Raw genomic sequence first — 23,434 nt, forward strand, 5'->3', positions numbered from 1 at the left:
ATGTTCATTACTTCATATTTCCACTATCATGACTGGAGAAACACATTAGGGCCAAAGTAGAAACTTTACTAACCAAGACTATATTTTATATAACAGTTTTAGCTGACTAAAAACTGGCAATGTCTTAAAATGTTCCACAATCATGGTTCAGTCATATCCATGGTCAGCTCAGACTGAAAATACAGGGTACCTGGAGTGACAGCTCACGTGAGAAATGATAGTAGTTAACAGCGAGTAAATGCTTATTGTATGCCAGGCTTTGCTCTAAACACTTTTACTTGTAACAACACACTGTAGGGCATGTTCTACTGATTTACCAAGAAGGAAACTGAGACTCTCAGAGTTCAATCGACTTGGCCAACATTGCACGATTAGAAAGTATTAAAGCTACCCCAGATACTATGCTCCTCAGACTGCAGCCTCTCAGAAGAGACTACTGACTCTTCCTTAGCTCCTGACTGAGGCTGGGCAGCCTCTGAACGACTTGTCTAAAGATCACCAGTGTTGGGTACTTTCTTAACCCAATACACGATGATGCTTTAAAACCTGTCCAAGGTTATTCTTATCATGAGTCATTTACATATGAGCCAAACCAGAGAACCAGTAACAGGTTACAGGAAAACTATATTATTTTCCCTTGCTCAAAAAGTAATGAGCTCTCCTAGTATAGTCAAATTTATAGAGATAGAAAATAGAATGGTGGTTGCCAGGGACTGGGGGGAGGAGGGGAAAGGAAGTTAGAATTTATTGGGTAGAGTGAGTTCTAAAGAGAAATGGTAGTGATGACTATACAATAATGTGAATGTACTTAATACCACTGAACTGTACACTTAAAAATAGTTAAGATGGTAAATATTATGTATATTTTTCCACAATTATAAATAATATTTTCAAAAAGATCGTCACGGGGGAAATTGAATAAATAACCAATCCTCTTCGTTTTATTTAGTAAATCACCAAATAGGTTAATATATTATTAAAGATGTTTCTTTTGCATCTTATTAGAACTTGTCAAACTTTCATTTGTTTCCTAAGACTTAACAATTTCAGTTACTTTGTATGGATGCTAGATAATGAGGTTATAAGAATGCAATTGTACAAACCAGTTATATTCAACCAGTAGAGGAGATTCCATCTTGGCTCAGCGGAAACGAATCTGACTAGGAACCGTGAGGATGCAGGTTCAATCCCTGGCTTTGCTCAGTGGGTTAAGGATCCAGCATTGCCATGAGCTGTGGTGTAGGTCGCAGATGCAGCTCAGATCTGGCATTGCTGTGGCTCTGGCGTAGGCCAGTGGCTACAGCTCTGATTTGACCCCTAGCTTGGGAACCTCCATATGCCACCCGGTGCAGCCCTACACAGACCAAAAAAAAAAAAAAAATCAGTACAACTAGTCAACATTTCTCCACATCATAAAGCTCTAATAAAGTAAAATCTATAACCCAAGTTAAACGTAAACACCTAATACATGACCTTGACACTGTGGATTCCCTGTATCAATTAAGAACTAAAAATTCAAAGCATTCCTAGTTTGCATTTTTATAGTATTCATAAAAGCATTTGCTTTGTGATTCCTAATGGGTTTCTCCATACGTGTATAATCAATCCAATGGATGACCATTACCTTAAATATAAGCTCAGTGATGTACAATTTTAATATTAGTACATTACATTTGCAATGAAGTGCTATTATCTTTGAAAGTGTTTTACATTGATTCTCTCTTCCTGTATCCATATTTCACTTAAGAGCATTACTATGCACCCACATGTCCAAGCCAGAAACAAATAATTTCTAAGTCTTTTTCATCTCTAAGTTCTATCTGTACTTCATAACTTGCTCTCCACCGCCACAGTTTCTGCCCTACCATATCTCACGGGACTGCTGTGGAAGCCTCTCAACTCACTTCCCACTCCTTGCCTGTTCCCACTCCAACCTTCCACATGCCAGAGTGCTTTCTTAACACCAATCTGAGAGAGCTCCTATCTCGCTGAAAAAAACCTCAAATGACTCTCTATGGTCAAAAGAATAAAATCTATGGCTCTTACTATGCTATCCAACAGCTTTAAGTTTCTCACAGTCCAGTCTTATCTACCACTCCATTCTCCATTAGGGTCAGGCACAGGTGGAACCACCCATCATTATCCCATCATGTCAACTTTACAACACTGGACTCTCTCCCTAAGAGGTCCTCCTGCACAATTTCCCAGCCTATGACGTCCTTCAAAACTCAGAAAAAGAAGCTAGTTCAGGCAGCTGCCATGGACAATTCTAAAGAAAACAGAGAAGAAAAAAAAAAATCTCCTAAATTCCAGCATCATACAAAGCTGTAGATTAGGAACAGCAATTGGAACTATAAATATACCATTGACGAAGCCTATATATTTAAACATCTGAACTTGGAACAACTGCAAAAACACTGATAACTCTCTGTAATAAAATGTCAGTACATAACCAGCCAGGGGTGGGTCACTACAAGCCATTAACCAGGTTAGGATATAATAGAAGGTCAGCAGTATTGCATAACAAGGATGATGGAAGGAAAGAACTTCGATCAGAACTGTGATGTCTCCCCTAACCTTCCTGGTTCCCTGGTACTTTTATGAGGAAGAAAACAGAATGATCTAAAGCATAAATCCTGGCCCAACTTCGCTTCTCTTCCTCCCCATTTTTCACCCATAGCAGACATCACTCACTAATCCCAACATTCTTCTCATCTCGGTACCTATTTCCAGGAGTCAGTGCATGCACATACACAGGTACATGCACGCATGCACACACACACACACACACCCATTCATCTGCTACCTTGTTCCTGGGGGTTTCAGTACTCACCTAAGAACAGCTATTCAGGCACCTTTCTGCCAAGTAGTTCTCAAATATTTCCAACTAAGTACACACAATAGGAAAAGAAAAGCAAGTATGTATCCTAAGGGCTCATAGATGAAGCCTAGGTATATGATGCAGGAAGTTTATTTAAAGTCTCAATTTTGGGAGTTCCCGTCGTAGCTCAGTGGTAATGAACCTGACTAGTATCCATAAGGATGCAGGTTTGATCCCTGGTCTCGTGCAGTGAGTTAAGGATCCAGTGTTGCCATGAGCTGCAGTGTAGGTCGAAGACCCGGCTCTGATCTGGCATTGCTGTGGCTGTGGTGTAGGCCAGCAGCTGCAGTTCCAATTTGACCCCTGGTCTGGGAACTTCCATGTGCTTCAGGTGCAGCCCTAGAAAGCAAAACTAAATAAATAAAGTCGCAATTTTGAAAACTGCATGTGAATTTTCTCCTCAGTGCAGCCATTTATTTTACAACAAAAATCGTGTTTTAAAAGGCTTATTACTGGAAGAAATTGATTTTGTCTAGTCCATCTCTGAGTGCCCTTGATCCTTAGCCAAGTGTCTGCATACCTATATGAGAAGCACAGTTTGTCCAGTTCTGAAAGCCATATGTACTCTCAGAGGAGCAGCCACTTTGCATAGTCTAATTTTGCTTATGAACCAGAAATCAAATAGAGGCTTAAAGACAAATGCAAATAAACAGCTCTGGACCCCTTCATCATCGTTCTAGAAACCCAGAATCTGAGAGACAAAAAGTAAAGGGTTCCTCTTTGAAAGAGCAAGAAGGGAGAAATATGGTTTTAAGTTGGGCTGTTCTCTCTGAATAGTCTTCCCCATGTCTTATTCTTTAAATCTCAGTTTCAGAACCGCTTCCAGTAAAAAAATTTTTCTAACCTTCCCTTCCAGTAAGATGCTTAACATAGCATCATGTACATTCCTTCCATCATATTTCACAATAAAATATAATTGATGCTTTATTTAGCATAATACCTGGCATGTCATATATAATAATGGATAATTAGTTCCTGTCTCTTTACCGTTGTCCTCCATAAACACTACATTGTAAAATATTTTTGTCTACCAATAGTGTTTTACAGAACATAATGATTAATCAATGTTTCCATTTTATTAATCAATGGCATTTTACCTAAGCATGCCATAAAAATAATAAATGGAAAATGTTTTGTTAAAATTACTTACTAATTTGCATTGCAAGTGTTTTACTCAAATACAAGATTTAGCCAAAGGTATAAAGCCCCAATATAAAAATGCAGGTGTCCTAACAACGTTATTCACAGGGCTTAGTATATAACATTTCCCTGATTTTATCATAAAATCATGGAGTCCTGAGTCAAAAGGAGTATAAAGGCTATTTGAAGTAATCTAGTCCAACTTCTCACTTAAAGAAGAAGCCTACTTTTAAACATCCCTGATAAGCAATCATGCAGTCTCTCCCTGAACCATTCCAGGAACAGAGAATACCGTATTTCATGCTACATTCCCTTTCGAGCAGCTCTAACTCAAGAACCACAGGCTTCCCTGCCATATGAAAAGAGAACAACATACATAGGCAGGGCTGAGTAGAGATGGAGGAAGCTGGCACAGATCATCCAGCCCAGCAGTCAGGAAGTGGGCCCAGTGCCTGAATTCATTTACAAATCCCATATGAAGACTTTTAGCCAGGCCGTCTTTGCAGGGAGCTACTGAAATAAATTTTTAACCAGGCCCAAACCTGCTTTTAAGTTCCATTTCATTGGATCCTCTTTCATCTTAAGTAACTGCTCAGACTTTAAGAGACTACAGTTGAATTGGAAAGACTGTAATGTCTTGTTCTCTACAAAGTAATGAAAAATTAATTCACCATTAATATTCCTATTACTAATAGAAAATGAAGATCCAATTTGTAATGGTCTGCACCTCAATGCAGCATCTACTTTTGGGGGCAGAGCTGCCAGGTGAGTTGCCAGGTGCTAAAAAGGAAGAACTGCTAGTGGCAATTGTGTCAAACTAGTGCATAATATTATGTAAATTCTCAGGATAATTGAATGCCTTATTAAGGACATCTATCCAATTAACTTTTTAAAATGCTAACAGAATTCATTTATCATCAGATAGTTTTAATCAAATCTGTTAAGAATTGCTTTTATTTTTTAAGTCAACATTCTAGAGTTTTTATTTTATTTATTTTTATTGTTTTTTGTCTTTTGTCTTCTTTTAGGGCTGCAACCATGGCATATGTAGGTTCCCAGGCTAGGGGTCTAATGGGAACTGTTGCTGCCGGTCTATACCACAGCCACAGCAACATGGGATCCGAGCCATGTCTGCAATCTATCCCACAGTTCACAGCAATGCAGGATCCTTAACCCACTGAGCAAAGCCAGGGATTGAACCCGAAACCTCATGGTTCCTAGTCATATTCATTTCCACTGTGCCACAACAGGAACTCCTCTAGAGTTTTAAAAAGAAATTCAAAGTGGTATGACATAAGACAATTTTTTTTCTGATTATTTTTTATAATTTATAAAAACAGGAGCAAAAAAAAAAAAAAAAACAGGAGCAAGAACTTACACTGTCATTTATTTAATATTGGTCACATGGATTATGCACAAAAAATCCAAATCCTACTTCTAATGTCTATGAAGTCATTGATTCTGTGAACTTTGAAAGTTTATGAAAATGTTCTATGATCCCAATATGGAGTTATGACCATTTATGTAATCAAAAACAAAATAAAATAAATTATCAGGAGTTTCCGCTATGGTTCAGTGGGTTAAGGACCCCACAATGTCTCTGTGATGATGAGGGTTCAATTCCTGGCCTTGCTCAGTGGGTTAAGGCTCCTGTGTTGCCACAAGCTGAAGCATAGGTCGCAGATGAGGCTCAGATCAGGTTTTGCTGTGGCTGTGGTGTAGGCAGGCAACTGCAGCTCTGATTTGAGCCCTAGTCCAGGAACTTGCAAATGCTGCAGGTGTGGCCGTAAAAAGAAAAAAAAAAAAATGAAACAATGAAATTCTGACGCTGATACACTTGACCTTCTGCTAGGGATTATAGAGACTACTGGGGACATAACACCTATACCAAGGGACCTGCAGACTAGACAAGGGGAAAGAAACATTCTTACACTTGATACAATACAAAAAAGTATGTGTATGCAAATCATCATTGATGCAAGGATAGGAAGGACCCCAGATTCGTAGCTTACTACTTCAATCGGCCCCAAGAAGAGTGTGGTTTAAATAAACGTTCCTGAAAATGCATACGTGTTACTAACCAGGACTTGAACCCCAATATCTGGTCCCCAATTCTGATCAACTTAGCAGGATCTCACCAGAAGACTCCTTAGCTATGTCTGGTTTCTGGTCTTGGCTGGAAGCAAATAAGGAAAATTATGCAAGTTAGTTGTCACCACTACTCAGATTAACTAAATATTAGTGCAGTCCTCTGCTACCTATTAATAGGCCAGTGGATCCTAAGCTAATCTAAGTATATAAAGTATTTGTCATAGTTCCTGCCTGCTTAGCATGAAGTGCTAAATAAATGTTATCTTCCTTCACTTTTCTCTATTTCCTCTTTTTACATTTTTATACTTGAGCATGGTAAAAGAAAAACCAATTAACCCTTTGATATCCATATCCAGACCAGTACATTTGCAAATCACAGTCTCTTTGTGCATAGGAAAAAAAGTGTACAAATAATCTCATATCTAAGGGAAAACCCAGAGCTAAATTCTTCTCTAAATAAGATAAAGTTAACGTGAGTGCATGGGAAAATCCCCAGGCAGAGGAAGGAACATTTGGCCCATAGGCCTGCCTCAGTCCACTGCCTGATTTCATCTGGTCTGGGCCTGAGAAAGCTCTGGACAGCCCTGTACAGAACACCCTGAGAACAGCTCCTACCCCTGAACTCCAGAGGCCTGCTGGGGTCTCCTCATTTAGACAAGTCACTAGAGGGTCAAGGGTCTAAGCAACTGAAAAGATGTGAATTATAATTTCAAAGGGAGTGAAACCAAGTACCAGGACTCACTCCAGATTCTAGAATTTAGGAAACCTTTCTTACCTACTTCTCTTTTCCTCTTTTTTACAAATCCATTCCTTTACAGAGAGAAAGAGATGGAAATAGAAATACAGTTGTTGTTTTTTTTGTATTTCTCTGTTCCTTAATTCTCTCCCTTTTTCATGTCATCTCAACTCCCTTCCCTTTTGTCTAACTCTGTTCATTCTAGGAGTCAAGCTTCCTTCCTCCATCACCATCCCCTCCCAACCCTCTTCTCTAGTCTTTCCAGCTGAGACTCCTATTATTTTCTTCTCTCCCTGAAAAATAAAGCTGAATCTCATGTCCTGGCTTTATTGTTTTGTAAAAGTGTTATTTTTCCTCTCACTAGATTTCAAAGGCAGAAGGGCAGTGTGGTACAACAGAGAGGGCATGAGATTTGGGAGCCAGAGATGAGGCTTTGGCCTTGTTCAGAATCCACATTTGTAAAATGAGGATCACTCCATAAAGGACATTAGTGTTTCATCCATTCTAAAGTACTTAAGGAATGTTAGCAGTAATTATGCAAATAAAGAAAATTGATAAGGAATTATTAACAGTAAGAAGAATAGCAAACATTTATACAGTCCTTCCTATGTGTCAAAAACTGCAAATACTAGCTCATTCAGTTCTTAAACTACTATAAAAGGATGGCACTAAGAGTTGTGCAGAAAGAGTGAGATTTTACAAGAAAGTGAGCTCATAAGTAATTTTTTCCTCTTGCAAACATTTCCTTTACTATTATTGTTACAACTTTAAAACAAGGCTATGAGGTTGACCATTTTCATTTCACTACGAAAATCAACTAAATTAAATCCCATTTTACTTATACATAGTCATCTGCTGATTTTTTCTTCCTTGCAGAATAGGGCCCTTCTTAAGGGGAAAAAAAAAAACAAAGAAGAAGTTCTAGGCTCTTATGATCAACTGATTACCAACTCTCCCTTTTAAGAACTGAAAATAATGTTTCACGAGATTCATAGCGATATGATTATATGATGGAACATATCAACATCAATGCAATATTCAAAAAACATCTTCACACAAACCACTGCAGTGCAAAGGTAGTCATTATGTGTTAAGTTAGACAGTGAAAGGTTGATCTTGATGTCCTCTATCTGGCATAATGGCAAAGCTTTTGATAAAGAATCCTTTTAAGAATCAATGTTTCTGGAATTATTATAACCCAGTAGTTAGATAACTACTGAGCACAGAGATTACTACACTAAAAAAAGTAACACAGATGGTCTTGATTGCCCACTGCAAATCATCCCTACTCTTAATATATGTTTACCTTAAAGAAGGGATATTTCTGGGACTCATTTTTCTAGAAAGTGCATTACCTTACTTTAAAGAAAATATTTTAAAATTCCTCCACATTACTCAAAGAATCTAAATCAATTCTTATTTCTGAGACTTCTGATATACAGACATCCAAATTATAAATGGGAACTGCTTGGCCTTTAAAAGATTATACAATTTCTAAGAAACAATACTGGGCATTTACTCTTTCTCATATTTATGGTAAAATGAAATAGGAACACTTCCCTAATGCCCTGGATTCAATCTAAAAATAAACTCACACAAGTTCAATTCTGATAATGCAAACATGCTGGAATGAACTTAGCTTTGTATTATCTTTAATAAAAGGTTTGCTAAGCAAATTAATAACATTAATAGTAGTACCTCCAAAGTTGCCATATATGATGGTGTTTAGGGGCTACAATCTGGTTGGAGTAGAAACCAGTTGATTTAGGATTTTGAAGCTGCATTTGCACAGGAAGCTCCTTGTTTTTACTTTGATTATGTGTATAAATAAATAATAAAAGTAGCACACTTTTTAAAACATTGTATTACATTTTATGAAATTGAGAAACACTAATTTTTCACATCAGAGAATATTTTATTTACTATAATTTTAGATGGCCATCTACTCCATCTTTCCAAAACCGTTAATCTATTTATGGAAAACTTTTTTTTTTTGTCTTTTTAGGGTCATATCCACAGCATGTGGAGGTTCCCAGGCTAGGGGTAGAATCAGAGCTGCAGCTGCTGGCCTACACCACAGCCATGTGTGATTCGAGCCGTGTCTGAGACCTACACCACAGCTCACAGCAATGAATGCCAGATCCTTAACCCACTGAGCAAGGTCAGGGATCGAACCTGTGTCCTCATACATTCTAGTCAGGTTCATTCCCGCTGAGCCACAAGGAGAACTCCTACATACGGAAGACTTTTAAACATATAGAGCTAGCCTACAAACCCAGAGGGCCATTAATTTAACCTTGGGGTAAAAGGTGAGGATAGGGTACAGGTGCTGCCTTTCACTGTGATAGCCTCTTTGTGAGAGAAGCTTCCTCTTCCAGACTTCCACATATTCAGGGGGCAGCTTCCTAGGATCACTGCCTTTCCACAGATCAGGAGATTCAGAATAGACCCCACCTGCTGCCCTCCCTCACTCCAGCTGGCCCCCATGAGAACACCTCAGCCCTGCTCCAGTCACAGATCACTCTAGGACAAGTAGAACAGAGGGGGGTTACCACTCCTACTGCACTCTTCGTAGCCAAAATGTCTTTCAGTGTGGCTTGCCAGAACCGACTTCTCCCCAGCCCCATTCTCCCTTGCTCTCCTGCCATTCCCTGCTGCTGTCTGACTGAGATTTGGCTAAGCACAGCAAGCATTTTCTATTAAGAAACACCTAGGGCCCAGGAGACATAATATTTTCTCTTTCTTTTCCCTGTATTTTTAGGGCCAGGCCTGTGGCATATGGAGGTTCCCAGGCCAAGGCTCCAATGGGAGCTGTAGCTGCCAGCCTACACCACAGCAACACTGGATCCCTAGCCTACTGAGCGAAGCCAGGGATCAAACTCGCTTATGTCATGGATGCTAGTCGGGTTCGTTAACCGCTGAGCCACAACAGGAACTTCTAGTTTCTCATTTTTTTGTTCTCCTAGGCCTCTCTCCTGCATCTGACAGAGCTGACCAGGCTTCCTCTTGGCAGTTCCTTACAGATGCATAGCCATTTGCAACTTGCACGTACCTCCTCATGTTATCTCATTTTATCTTAACAGCCTTGTAAGGTGGCCAGGACAAGGGTATCATGCTCATTTTATATATGAAGACACTGAGACATAAAGCAGATTTGCCCTCATTGACAGGATTTAGGTGCCAAAACCAAGACTAGACAAATGTGCTTTCTCCATCTAGGCTCATTCTATACCATGCCATCATGATCCTATAATAATGAGGGTAGTTATCATCTGATGGCCAGGCACTCTACAAGACCTAGTTCCACCTACACAGAATTTGAGGCTCAGGGAGGTTCAATAACTGGCCTAATGCCTTTCAGCTAGTAAGAGATAAGGAGCACTTGCTCTATTCTTGGCCTTTCGTTCTTCCCATACTATACAATATCTTTCCAAAAAAACTAATTTATTCTATGGCTTCTCTTCTAATTTTCTAAATCTGTATCTACAATCCTGTGTTCATCTCCAAAATCCATTCCTTTATCCACAGTGCCAAGTGGAGATTTCACTCAAATGGCTTTTCATCATTTTGAGCTTCACATGACAAATACAAATGCATTATCCTCACCTCTCCGACCAGTTTCCCCTCCCATCCCTCTAGAGAAACATCCTTCTCCCAGCCAAAGGAACAGAACCTTAGAGCTAATTCATACCTTCCTTCATCGCCCTTGTCCTGTCACAAAGTCCTATAGAATGTTCCTGTGAACTGCTCATCTTTCCTCCTCTTTCTTCCCAGATACCTTCCTCTTTATTCTCATGGATATTTACTCAAGGTCCTGAAACTGATGTTACAGAGTCAGCCTGCTTTTACCAAAAGTGCAGGTTTCAGGATCATCCCTGTTGAGTTCATCATCTATGTCACTGTTGGACTAATCTTCCTTAACACGGTTTACACAGTCATTCCTCAGTATTCTCTGGGAATTGGTCTCAGGACCCTGTGTGGATACCAATACCCATGGATTGCTCATTTATATAAAATGGCCCTTTATATCAGTGGATATGGAACCCAAAGATAGAGAGGGACACCTGTATGACTTTCCTCACTCCTCTTACATGGATTCTGGGACTTCCCTTCAAAGGTCCCAGAATCCATATAAAAGGAGTCTAGAGTCCCATGAACAGCTTTCAAAGCCCTGAATCTGTCTCCTCCCACCCAAAGAGATGGGTTAAAATGACCTAGTCATTGCTCATCTCCATATCACCACCCATGTCTCTCCCCTCTCCTAAAACTGCCACTTCTGCTTCTTTCTATTCTGTCCATCCTTATAAGTTATATTCTACTTCTTTCAAGAGACCAGGTACTCTGGAACCCATAAAATTATGAAATCCTTACAGCGCTTTTAGCTTATACCATCTATCTAAGCATCAGGCTGTATTCTGGCTTGAGTTGTTTACCTTTGTTTTGTGTGAATTAGTCACATCTCCCAAGTAGACAGTAAGCTTGGAGAAAGGGGACAAAGCTCATGCTCTTCCATTCCCTATAGATCCCAGAAAAACGCTGAACATTAGGAGGACAGTCAGTAAATCAGTGATTCTTAAAGTTTTAACATGCATTTGGCAGGCTTCTTGCTTTGAGTTAAGGTCTGTGGCTTGCTTCATGTTGTCTGTGGATTGCTTCATGTGAAGCAGGTAGTTTACAAACCATATTTTGAGAAGCCCTGATTTTTTTCAGGATCTGTTAAAAAAATTCATGTCAAAGGGAGATGTAACATTGCTTTTTTTGTTTGTTTCTTTTAAATTTTTGTCTTTAATTAAATTATACTTGATTTACAATGTTGTGCCAATTTCTGCTATACAGCAAAGTAATCCAGTCATACATATATATACATTCCCTTTCTTACAATATCTTCCATCATGGTCTATCCCAAGAGTTGGATATAGTGCCCTGTGCTCTATAGCAGGACCTCATTGCTTATTCACTCTAAGTGTAATAGTTTGCATCTACTAACCCCAAACTCCCAGTCCATGCCACTCGCTCCCCCTCCCCCTAGACAACCACAAGACTGTTCATATGACATTGCTTTTTATTCTTATGCACATCAACTAGATCAGCAGTAACTTGAATACACACACTTTTCTGTTGTCCAAGAGTTGTTTTTTTAATTTTATTTTATTTTTATTTTTTGTCTTTTTAGGGCCGCACCCACGGCATATGGAGGTTTCCAGGCTAGGGGTCTAATTGGAGCTGTAGCCTACAGAGCCCAGAGCCAGAGCCACAGCAACACAGGATCTGAGCCGCATCTGCGACCTACACCACAGTTCATGGCAACACTGGATCCTTAACCCACTGATCAAGGCCAAGGAGCGAACCTGCAACATCATGGTTCCTAGTCAGATTCATTTCCACTGAACCAAAATGGGAACTCCCAAGATTTGTTTTTTAGAATGAAGACTTGCTATGCATAAAACAAAATTCTTGGTACTTTTAAGGATGCAAGATACTCAACAAATTCCCCACATTCAGGAAGCAAGAATTTGGTCTCTAGATGGTTTTAAATCTCATGCAGTTGATGAATTAAAAAATCCATTTGGGGATCGGTTATGGAAGTTAGGATGCAGAACCTTTCAGCTAAAAATGTAAATCATTGGGTAACTCAGCAAACATAGTTTTACAATGAATAATTTGACATAAATATACAGAGAGTGAGGCAGAGGACTAAGGGCAGAATCATATGATGATGTGAGCATTACAGAATTAGTTAATGATTTTCCCAAACATTTTTGAATATATTGAAAATTTATATAATTAGAGTCTGCAGTAGAAAATAGAAAATATAATTCAGGAAAAAAGAATAAAACAGATGCCTACAAATATCATGTTTCACATTTTTGTTAATAACGTCAAGTTGGATAAAATTTGTAGTTCTCAAGAAGCAAGTGTGTTACATTATGGAGTTTTTCTCAACAATGGAGAATTAGAGAAGAATTTAAAGAAGTCTGCAATTCTGCGGAGACTTCATTTTTATAGGAAGCCAATCTGAAGCTAACTGTGATTTTTGTGATGAACACTTTCTGGTTTCATTTGTGTGCTATTTACTTTTGAGAAATATACTTTAACAACCACAGGTAAGGTTAAGAGTATTACTTTCTCTTATGAAAGAATGAAGATCTTGGTACAACAAATACTTTCTTGGTTCCCCCCCAATAAATAGCAACCTCACTTTTGCCTAAGTATCAGTAACCAAGAGACAATCTATCTCTTTTAAGGGCAATTTGAATTATTAGAACTTTCTCCATTAAGTCTAAACCTGTTTCTCTGACTTACCCACCAGTCCCAATTTTTCCCTGTGAAATCACCTCAGTCAAGTCTTTACCTCATCAGCATTTTCTCTAATATTTGAATTTAACTTTCAGATATCCTTTAATTCTCTTCTGGACAAAATTCTTTTTTTTCCAACCATTTCTCAAATACAACCTTTTTCTAGAAGCCACATGGATCTAGTCACCTTTTGCTCACCACACCGTAGTATCTCTCAAATCATGGCACCCATTGCTTAGTACAAGACTCCAAATTTGGTCTGCCTAGAACAGAATCCAGGGAACTATTACTTTATATAATGTGTGCCCAAGACTTCTATTAATATGTCCTAAAACTACATGAAATATTTTATTAATTTCACTATACCTCTAGCTCATATTTAGTTCAGTACAAACCCTCAAAGTTCCCATTCCCCACAATGAACTATTTTAAGTTGCATCTTCTAAGTTATGAACATCTTAAAAAGAATATGCAGAACCTATGGTCAGAAATTTATCATTTCACAGGCTCCTAGTCTTCCCTCCCCTCTAAAATCACCTAGCTTTGAGGCCCAGGTCACTATGCCCTTTCCTAAACACATCAGCACTGGTTCACTGTACTCTTCAATCTCTACTATGGTTCTTCTTCATGATTTCAGTGACCATGCAGGTGATTATTTCACAGCTGGCCTTGCCATTTTCTGCACACCACTGCTCTTATGACCTTGTCCTCCACTCCACCTCAGTCTCCCAATGCCCTCAATAACTGTACCCCTTCCTTAATCTCCATTTCAAATGCTCTATCTAGAATCCTCTCCTTCCAGCTCCCTTCCTCTAATACCCTGGCTCCTGTTCTTCAACCTGTCAGCACGTACAACCCACTGCTCACATCACCTTTTCACTGTGCTTCATCCCCCTCTGTCCTTCCCTCCTCCCCAGATTCCATGACCCGTCTGTATTCTCACTCATTTATGCACTCATCCTTAACTCCATTGCTCATCTTGTCATGCCTGCCAGAAAAACAAAAACAAAAACCAATCCAACTGTCCACCTACTCCAAATCAACATGGATGGAAAAAAAAAGATCACATGCATGATAACTGGTCTCACTTTAAGCTCATGGCCATCAGTCCCAAGCATGAGCACTAGGGATGCTCAGAATTCTTACAATTTCCCCTAGACCTTTCACTCTTCCAATCTCCTACATAAAACTTGTATACCTTCTCTCCTCCTCTCTAACTCCACTCCTGCCTTCACTCTGCTATTGACCTTGTTTCCTCTCTCACTGAACTTACACCCCTACTCAGCCCCACCCCTGCATCTGTGTCCCCTTCTCTGTCTTTTCTTCAGTCATATCCATGAACTGTCCTTTTGTCTATCTCACATCAATCCTCCACTGTGTTCTCATCCATTTCCCCTCACCTACTCAGGGACATAGTTGCAGGAAATGCCCCTTCTCTCTCCTGTACCATCCATTTTCCATCCCTATTAAATCATTTGTGTCACCATACAAACATGCTTTAATTTCCCCAATAGTAAAAAATACATAAAACTTTCTCTTGATTCCAACCCCAGATAGTTATGTCCTATTTTTCTAGTTTCCTCCTTCAAAAGAGCTATATCTAAAGACAGTCTCTTATTTTTTCCTTTCCTACTTTCCCTAAAACCCCATTCCAACCAAAGTTTTCCCCCAACATTTCATAATGAAACAGTCTCATCAAATTCATGGCTTTCTCATTGTACCCAATGGTTGATTCTCAGTCCTCATCTTAACCAACCTATAAGCAGCATTTGACAGAGGCAACCCATCCCTCTTAACATATATTTCTCTGCCTTCCAGAATCACATGTTTTCAACTCTCTCTACATCACTAGGCCACTTTTATTCAGTTTCCTTCACTAAAACTCTTTTTTTTTTTTTTTTTTTTTTGCTTTTAAGGGCCATACCATCAGCATACGGAAGTTCCCAGGCTCCCAGGCTCGGGGATGAATCAGAGCTGCAACCGCCAGCCTACACCACATTTCACAGCAACACCAGATCCTTAAACCACTGAGTAAGGCCAGGATCAAACCTGCGTCCTCATGGATCCTAGTAAGGTTTGTTACCACTAGCCATGACAGGAACTCCTAAAACTCTAAATATTTGAGTATCTCAGGACTCTTTGACTTCTTTGCTGTCAAAAAACCCTTTCTTTCTTGGTGATCTCATATCTAAGCCAACAACTCTAAAAGTTACAATGTCTACTCTGCCTAATTGATATCTCTGCTCAGCTATATCACAAGCATTTCAGACTTAACATTCCCAAAACCAAACTCCCAGCTTCTCCCTAAAACCGGCCCCTGCCAAAGTCTTCCCACTCCCAGCTAATAGGAACTCCATTCTTAACATTTGCTCAGCCAAAAATGGTGTCATCCTTAACTCCTTTCTATCACAAACCATAAAAAACCCATTAGGGATACACTGTTAGCTTTACACTTAATCTAGAATCCACCCACTTTCACCTCCTCCAATGCTATCACCCCAGTGCAAACCACTCTCATCTCTTGCTTGATTGTTACAATAGCTTCCTAGTTGGCTATTCTTGTTCCACATCCCTCCCCCTCTACCCCTCCTTTTTAGATTCTCAACACAGTAAGTCATTAAATTTGAAATAAAACTATTCTCTAAACAAGTTCCTCCTCTACTGTAAACCTTCCAGTGGCTCCCATCAAACTCAGAATAATATCCAAAACTCTTGACACAGCTTACAGGACCTAATATGCCCATCAGCCCTCACCCTGCACTCTGAGCCCATCTCCTACCCTTCTTCCCTTGCTCACTCCACTTGACTTCCTTCTGTTTCAGGGATTACTCTTACCCAGGGCCTTTGCACAGACTATAGCTTCTACCTAAACTGATCTTCTCCCAGACATCTGCACCTCCTGTCACTTCTTCAAGTCTTTGCTTTAATGCTACCTAATCAAAGAGGTCTTTTTTGACTACCCCTCTCACTCCACTATGCTGTTTTAACTTTCTCCATAGGACTTATCATAACTTGACATATATTCTTTTATTCTGTCTCCCCTCCCTCTTCTTTATTTCCCTTTCTAAACACACACACACACACACACACACACACACACACAGATAGATATATTATGGAAGATAGCCTTTCATTTGTCCTTTTCCATACTGTATCCTTAGGACTTAGAATAATACCTTGCATATAGCAGGGGTTCAATAATAATAATACAATCATGAATGAATTAAATAATGTTCTCTTTCTGAATTTGATAACAATGGTTGCCACTGAAGAGAGACAATGGTTGGTTGGAAGACTGTATGTGAAGAAGACTTCCTTTTCTCTGTATACCCTTTTGTACCTTTAAAAATGTAATATCATGTGCATGTACCCAAAACAAAATTTTTAAAATTAAAGTAAAAAATGATTTTAATGAAAAGAGTTCACTTTGGGGTTAACATTAAAATAAAGGTTTTTTAAATAGCAGGCTACTCTCTACCATATCAACCACCTTTTGAAATGTTGTGCCATTTGCAAAATTAGAGTTGAGTGCTTTCTAGAGTTCCTGGGTATAGTAAGTGCTGTGCATATGTTGGTGATTCAGAACATGAAAAACAGTAAAATGTGTTTTATGGGCATTATTTTTTAGTTAACCAATGGGAATTTATTCTTTTCTAAGGGTTTATAGGTATTTGGCATAATAATGCATTCTTAAATTCTACCAGCACTCAGCAACAAATATATTGGCTTATAAGTTTTAAATATCCATTATTTTCCTGTTTTTGAAAATCATGCCTCATTTCAACTTTTCTAGAATTAGTCTTATTCTCAAGAGATACTAGGAATCATATGTAAAATGCTCACCATATACATTCTATACCATGAGATATAAAGTTGGCTTCAGGAGCTCCCATCGTGGCTCAGTGGTTAACAAATCCGACTAGGATCCATGAGGTTGTGGGTTCCATCCCTGGCCTTGCTCAGTGGGTTAAGGATCTGGTGTTGCCTTGAGCTGTGGTGTAGGTTGCAGATGAGGCTCGGATCCCGAGTTGCTGTGGCTGTGGTGTAGGCTGGCAGCTATAGCTCCAATTCGACCCCTAGCCTGGGAACCTCCATATGCCACGGGAGCAGCCCAAGAAATGGCAAGAACATACACAAAAAATAAGAAAATAAAATAAAATAAAGTTGGCTTCAAAGAGCCAATCTTATCAGAGAAGTGAAATGGGATTTTACCCACTATTGACCTATCCTAGGCTTCCAGTCTCTCATCCTATATGTCTTAGATCTTCCAACTTAAGAATCACTGTCCATTTTAATTATTTATTTTAAAATGATTACCACAATAACTTTAGTGAACTTTCATCATCTCATTTAGATACTAAATTAAATAGGAAAAATGTTTTCCTTGTGATGAGAACTCTTGAAGATTTACCCTCTTAACAACTTTCATATATAACATAAAACAGTTAATTATATTTATCCTATCATACATTACAACCTGAGTACTTACTTATCTGTATGTACCTTTTAACTGCCTTCATCCAATTCCCCTCCTCTCCCCCACTCCCCTCTGATAACCACAAATCTGATCTCTTTTCCTATACATTTGTTTTTTGAAGTATAATTGACCTACAATACTATGTAAGTTCCTGTTACACAACGTAGTGATTTTATATTTCTACACATTTCAAAGTGATCACGGTATATTTTAAATAACACAGGTTAAATGTGAATTGAGAAGCTCTTTCCTCTCTTTCCATTACCGTCACTAGAGCATCTTCCACAAGCAGTGAGTCTCTCCAGTTCATGCTCTTTTTATTCTTTTTGCCCTTGAATGTTATTTAAACAAATAAAACTGGCTGTTTGTCTTTCATCTTTTGACCATATTCTTGATTTTTATTGAGTGCATTCCTGGGTGGATATTTTAGTCTTTTGAAATATGTCTTTTATTTTCACTGCCACCTATATTTTACAGTGCCTTTTCAAATGTCCCTTAGTCACCACTGAAATAATAATTTCCTTTAACTTTAAAATAAAAGCAGAAATAACTAATCCAAGGATCACTGAGTACTATTCAGTCACAATTATTTTTATGAAGAAGACAGAATGAGTTAGACACAGATAGATAGATAGACAGACAGACAGACAGATTTTGTTTCCCCCAGCTATGCACTTTGAGCAAGCTATGCTGGTATTTATTTATCCTATGTTGACCTCAGAAAACTAACTCATGCCCATGTAGTTAGATAATTATAATACCTTTCTCATCAAGCTTCCAGCAATTACTTGGGAATGAGGACAATGAAAAATGACACAAAAGGAACTGTTCAACTAAACTAAATCATAATGTGAAACAGAAAGTGCACATGTTCTAGGAAATCACAACCTGTGTTTAGCAGAGATCCTTACACAAAGAAGGCATTCAATAAATGTTTGCTAAATTGAATTGAATCACAAGATTTCTCACTTTACAGATAATAAAAACTTTCCATAATCCAGGTTATGCAAGATAGACGGTATAATGAGCAAAATAATCCACAACTCTATTCCAAACTCTGAGTCAGAATTAGATGAACATCCTAGAAAAGAGATGGGAGCAGGAAGGTCTAGGGTGTATTTGGACAATGAGTAGGATGGGTTTCCTGGAACAGTGAGCTCATGAAGAGGAAGTTATGCTGAAAGCTTTGATAAAATTTATTTATCAATGTATTTTTAGAGTATGTGTTTCTAAATTTTATTTTAACCTAATTTAAATTCCCTATATGAAAAGATACATACTACAGTTACTGCCAGAAATGTTTCTGATTATATTCACAGGCTATGTCTAGAGAAATAAAGTGCATTAGAAACTATTTTTTCTCATAAATTCTGTAAAATATTATAAAATCAAGAGTAGTGTTCCTTCCCATTTTGAGAGAACTGTAGCTTTCTTAGAAGATGAAAGAAAACAGAAGATTGAAATTTATACCTTCTGAAGGGACTTTCTCAGAAGGACTCAAAATTTTTTAAAATTTTTAAAAATTTTTAGACAGTTAATCCAGTCTCCATGGATTTTAGATGAAGATTGGTAATGTGGATGGTACCATTTATTACATCAAACAGAATAAACACAGTATTATATAAACATTCTGATAGGCATTTAAATCACGATAAATTAAAAATAGTTTTTTCCCAATAGAGTACCTTCAGCATTTGAAAAATATAAATTTATCAGCACTATGGTCAAGTAAAGTGGGAAAATACCTCTCCACAATCACCTAGAAATTTAATGAAATTATTATAAGTCAATATCACTAAAGCAAATCACATAGACCAATTTCTCCAGATCATTCTCCACTCTCTCATTTTGCCTTCCATGCATGAATGAGTTAACTTCCAATGAGCTAATTTCCAAAGTGGCCAGTGAGTTAACATTTTACCACTACATTTTGTTCAAATGTTCTATTTTAAATTCTTCCTTTAAACAAAGGGCCATTCTTCTATCCTTGTGTTATTGTATGTTCCTTTTGAATAGTCTCCAGGAATAAAATAACTGATCATGAAAAAACAAAACTGTTTCTCTTAACATCCTTTGTATAAAGCTATTAGATGATGGCACTGATTCATGATTAACAATCTAACATGTTGTAGCCTGCACATGATGTATTAAATGTTCCCCTGGCAACAGACATCATATCACATGCCCATTATCAACTTTAGACATGAAAAATTCAGGTTTTAGAAGAAAGTGCTACTTTCTGTTAGGAACATTTCCATTCCACAAAAGCAAGAGAAGCAATGAGAATACCTGGAAATACAGTACTGAAGGAGTTTTACAGCACAAATTTAATAAAGTATAAACATATATTCATTCCAGGACATGACTGAGAAATAATTTTGGAAACCTTTCTTCAGGAACTTTCATTATCATCGATGTATAAAAATAAATAACAGAATTTCTTTACAGATGGCATGATTGGTGGTGTTTTTCAGAAGAAAAAAAGTTTTTAAAACATTAATATATGTCTTACATTTTATAATTCCATTTGAAAAAGAAACAAAACCTGTTTACAGTGTATCACACTCAAAGTCTAAATTATTTCTTAGAATGATTTGAATCCCAAAGAGCACCATTCTTTTTAAAAGTAAAGCCCTGCACTTAATAAGCTTCCTCTGGATTTTGTCTCTGATTAAGTTGAAGATGCACCTGCTAACTCTGCTTATTGCAACAGAACTGCCAAAATAACAGGCAAGGAAGCTGGCCTAGATTTTATTTGGATTTTTCAAGATCTAGTTATTTCTTTAGATGTCATTTCTGGTATCTGGGCCTCTTAAACAGCCATCCAGTCTACAAAACAAGAAACATACAAATTTAAAACATTAATCAACAACTATATGAGAAATTCCATCAATAGCAATTATAAACTTAAAAATTCCTTTCCCCTCCCTTCATTCTCCTTCTATCCAAACTTAGTATTGTATTTGTTGCCTAGAATAGGAAATCCCTATTAAATAAAGTAAAATACTCCTACAATAATAGTGATAATAACATTAAACATTACAAATGCCTATTTTGCCACAGTTTGTCTAAGCATTTTATATATAACAGCTCTTTTTAATGGATAGTATGTTACTGAACTGAGGGCACTTAATTTCCACTCCCTAGTTCACCTAGTTGACACCCATGGGAGATGAACAATGTTTATAAAGAAATAATTTACCATGATGGTGATGAAAGGTTCTGTACTATGCGACACTCTCAGTGAGGAATAGTAATTGTAAACCAACGGGGAAAAAAAGTACCTCCTTCTTTTGTCTATTAGCTTATGTCATCTTCTTTTGCAATTATAAAGAGTTTTGTTTTCATTTAGGTGAAGTTGAGAGGGAGGTTAGGCAGCCATTCTTAGTCTTAAATCCTCCCCTCCCCCATAAGTAACTAATACATGACAAATTTGGTTTTCTGATTTTGAGTCTTTTTTTTTTTTCTTGTATATGTTCCTTTGTTTTCTCTTTCCTTCAGAATTTTGATGTGTTTTATTTAATGCATTTCCTAAACCTCCTTCCTCAGCTCAAATCTTTTGTACTAGAGCATAGTTAAGACTACCTAAGGCACTCCTCATGACCCTTAAGAGAGGCAGTGGCTTAGGAAAGCCAATCAGTTGCCAAAAGCAGCATGCCAGGTCCCGCACCCCTTCCCCTTCTTCAGGAACAACTAGCACCCTGCCTTCAACAGCTACATTTCCAAAACTACACAACTCTCATTCTACCACAGCAAAGCTTTCTTGGGGAAACAGCACAACACAGCACCATCTACTCTATCCCCTGGAATTACAAAGCTACCCAAGCCGGCAGCCCTTCCCCCAAAGCTCTCCTCAGGCATCCTATGGACGGGATGCTCCAGGATTCCTGGTTCCTGCTGGACACCCGCGCGCTCCAGCTCAAAAGGGAAAGTCAGGCAAAGGGAGGACCACTTCAGGGCAATTTCCAAACGCCCGAGCAGGTTCAGACTGATGGTAAACTCTGCCTCTTACACTCTCTACCACTTAAGTCCGCTAACACCTCAGCCAGACCGGCCACTCTTTAGATCCAAGTTTCAAAGCTCCCTGCGAAATGGAGCATCCGGGCGATTAGAAAAGAAAGGTTCTGGGCGGAGGCCACCACAACTCCCAACCCTTTTGCAACACTGTCCCTCCTGAATTAGACACACCTTGGAGTTTCTATTTAGTTCGGGGAGAGAAGGGGAGCTAGAGGAAGAGAGGGGTAATGGGAGGGAGTAGGGTGTGGCGATTTGTGGAGGGAAAGGCTAAGAGAGCTATAAAGCCACATCTCTGCTCTGGTCTAGGGGCCAGGTGTAGGGGCAGCGGGCCTGCCCGTCGCTTTGTTGTCAGCGTCCTCAGTCGCTGGCGCGCGCCTTGTGCGCAAACACGCCCCCCCAAAATCATTGCCACTGGCCGTGCGGGTCCTATAGCCCCCAATCCCTTGCCAGAAGGAAGGAACTTGTACACGGGCGCGCCAGCAGCCAGGATGCTGCGGTTTGCTTCTGAAGACAATTTTGAAAGCCAGAAAAATAATCATAATGAAATAAAAAATCAATAGTATTTTGTTTTCTTTCGAGCCTCTGGAAAAAAAAATTTCTGTCCCCTACCAGTCCGCTAATATTTACAGTCGCTGGTGGCGAAGATTTAAGGTTGGTGCTCAACATAGAGAGCGTGAGGTAGGTGCACAGACGAGCTGCAGAGAGGGACACTAGCTGGGGGACCCGAGCCCCCGACGCCATTAGCGGGGCAGCCTCACCCGCCCGCCTTACCTGTGGATGCAGTTTCCATGGCAACGGGCGGCGGCCGGGCGGGGCCCGAGCCCAGTTCCAGCTGCGACGCTTCCCTGGCTCCGGCGCCCAACCCAGAGCCAGGCTCCCCTGCTTGCGGCGCCGGCTGGGCCCCTTTCGGCGTCACAGCTTCGTCCTCCCCCTCCCCCCGGTCCCCGAGCCACTGGGACCCGGGGCTGGTCAGAGGCAGCAACTCGTCTTGGGAATCGGGCGGCGCGGCCATGGCTGGCAGTTCCCCCGGCTGGGCGACGGCGGCTTGGCGGAGCCGAGGTGCGGTGGCTGGACCGGCGGGCAGGAGCTCCCTACTGTTGTTCCCGTTGAGACTCGGGGCTTGGGGAAGCTGCGGTGTCAGTGCCGCCGCCGCTGCTGCAACTCTGGCAGAGCTGCTGCCTGTCTTTCTCTGCGCTTCAGCTCCTCCTCCTCCCCCCTCCTCCTCTTCCTCCCGGCCCCACCGCGGCCGCTGCCTGCGCTCCTCCTCCTACTCCCGGCGGCGCCGCCGCTCTTGCTGCCGCTTCGCTACTCCCAAAGCTGTTATTACGCAGGTGAAAAAGGCCTGCTTGGTCCGAGTCTTCCTTGGCTCACGCCAGCCCCCGGGCTGTAATAGTAGGCCCAGATTGGAGGATGTGCTAAATACGCTTGAACCTTCCTCTTATTTGGGGAGGAATCAGAGCGGCTGAGCAGAGAGAAGCAGTTCCCAGCTGAAGCGTGACTGATTAGACAAGCTGCCCTCCCAACTCATAAAGTTAAACCCGGACTGGTGTCCTGGGACCTGAGGATAAGAAAGGAAGCTGGAGTCCTCAAGCCCACAGTTCTGAGGGTGATCAGTATCATCTGTGGAGGGTCCTGGTCTTCGCGGGCAGGGGAGGAGATGGGTGTTGACAGATGGAGACAAGAGAATCTGCAACCCCAAGGTTAAATGCTGCATCCTTAAACTGTTCCCAAAACAGCTGAAAATAATGGAGTATAGGAAGAGCAATTAGGAGAGGTTCCACAAAAAACAAAAAAA

The 23,434-nt window shown here is 39.8% G+C and overlaps 1 protein-coding gene across 1 annotated transcript in view; it reads right to left on the minus strand.

Annotated features, from left to right (window-relative positions):
* RTN1 (reticulon 1) overlaps nt 1-22,872 on the minus strand; it is a 225,811-nt gene extending 202,939 nt beyond the window's left edge. Inside the window, exon 1 of the mRNA XM_047767460.1 lies at nt 22,411-22,872. Within this exon, the coding sequence (XP_047623416.1) occupies nt 22,411-22,651 (241 nt within the window). The 5' untranslated portion in view covers nt 22,652-22,872. The remainder of the gene's footprint in view (nt 1-22,410) is intronic.
* Between the last annotated feature and the right edge of the window lie 562 nt (nt 22,873-23,434).

Source organism: Phacochoerus africanus, chromosome 2, assembly GCF_016906955.1.
Source record: "Phacochoerus africanus isolate WHEZ1 chromosome 2, ROS_Pafr_v1, whole genome shotgun sequence".
Classification (NCBI taxonomy): domain Eukaryota; kingdom Metazoa; phylum Chordata; class Mammalia; order Artiodactyla; family Suidae; genus Phacochoerus; species Phacochoerus africanus.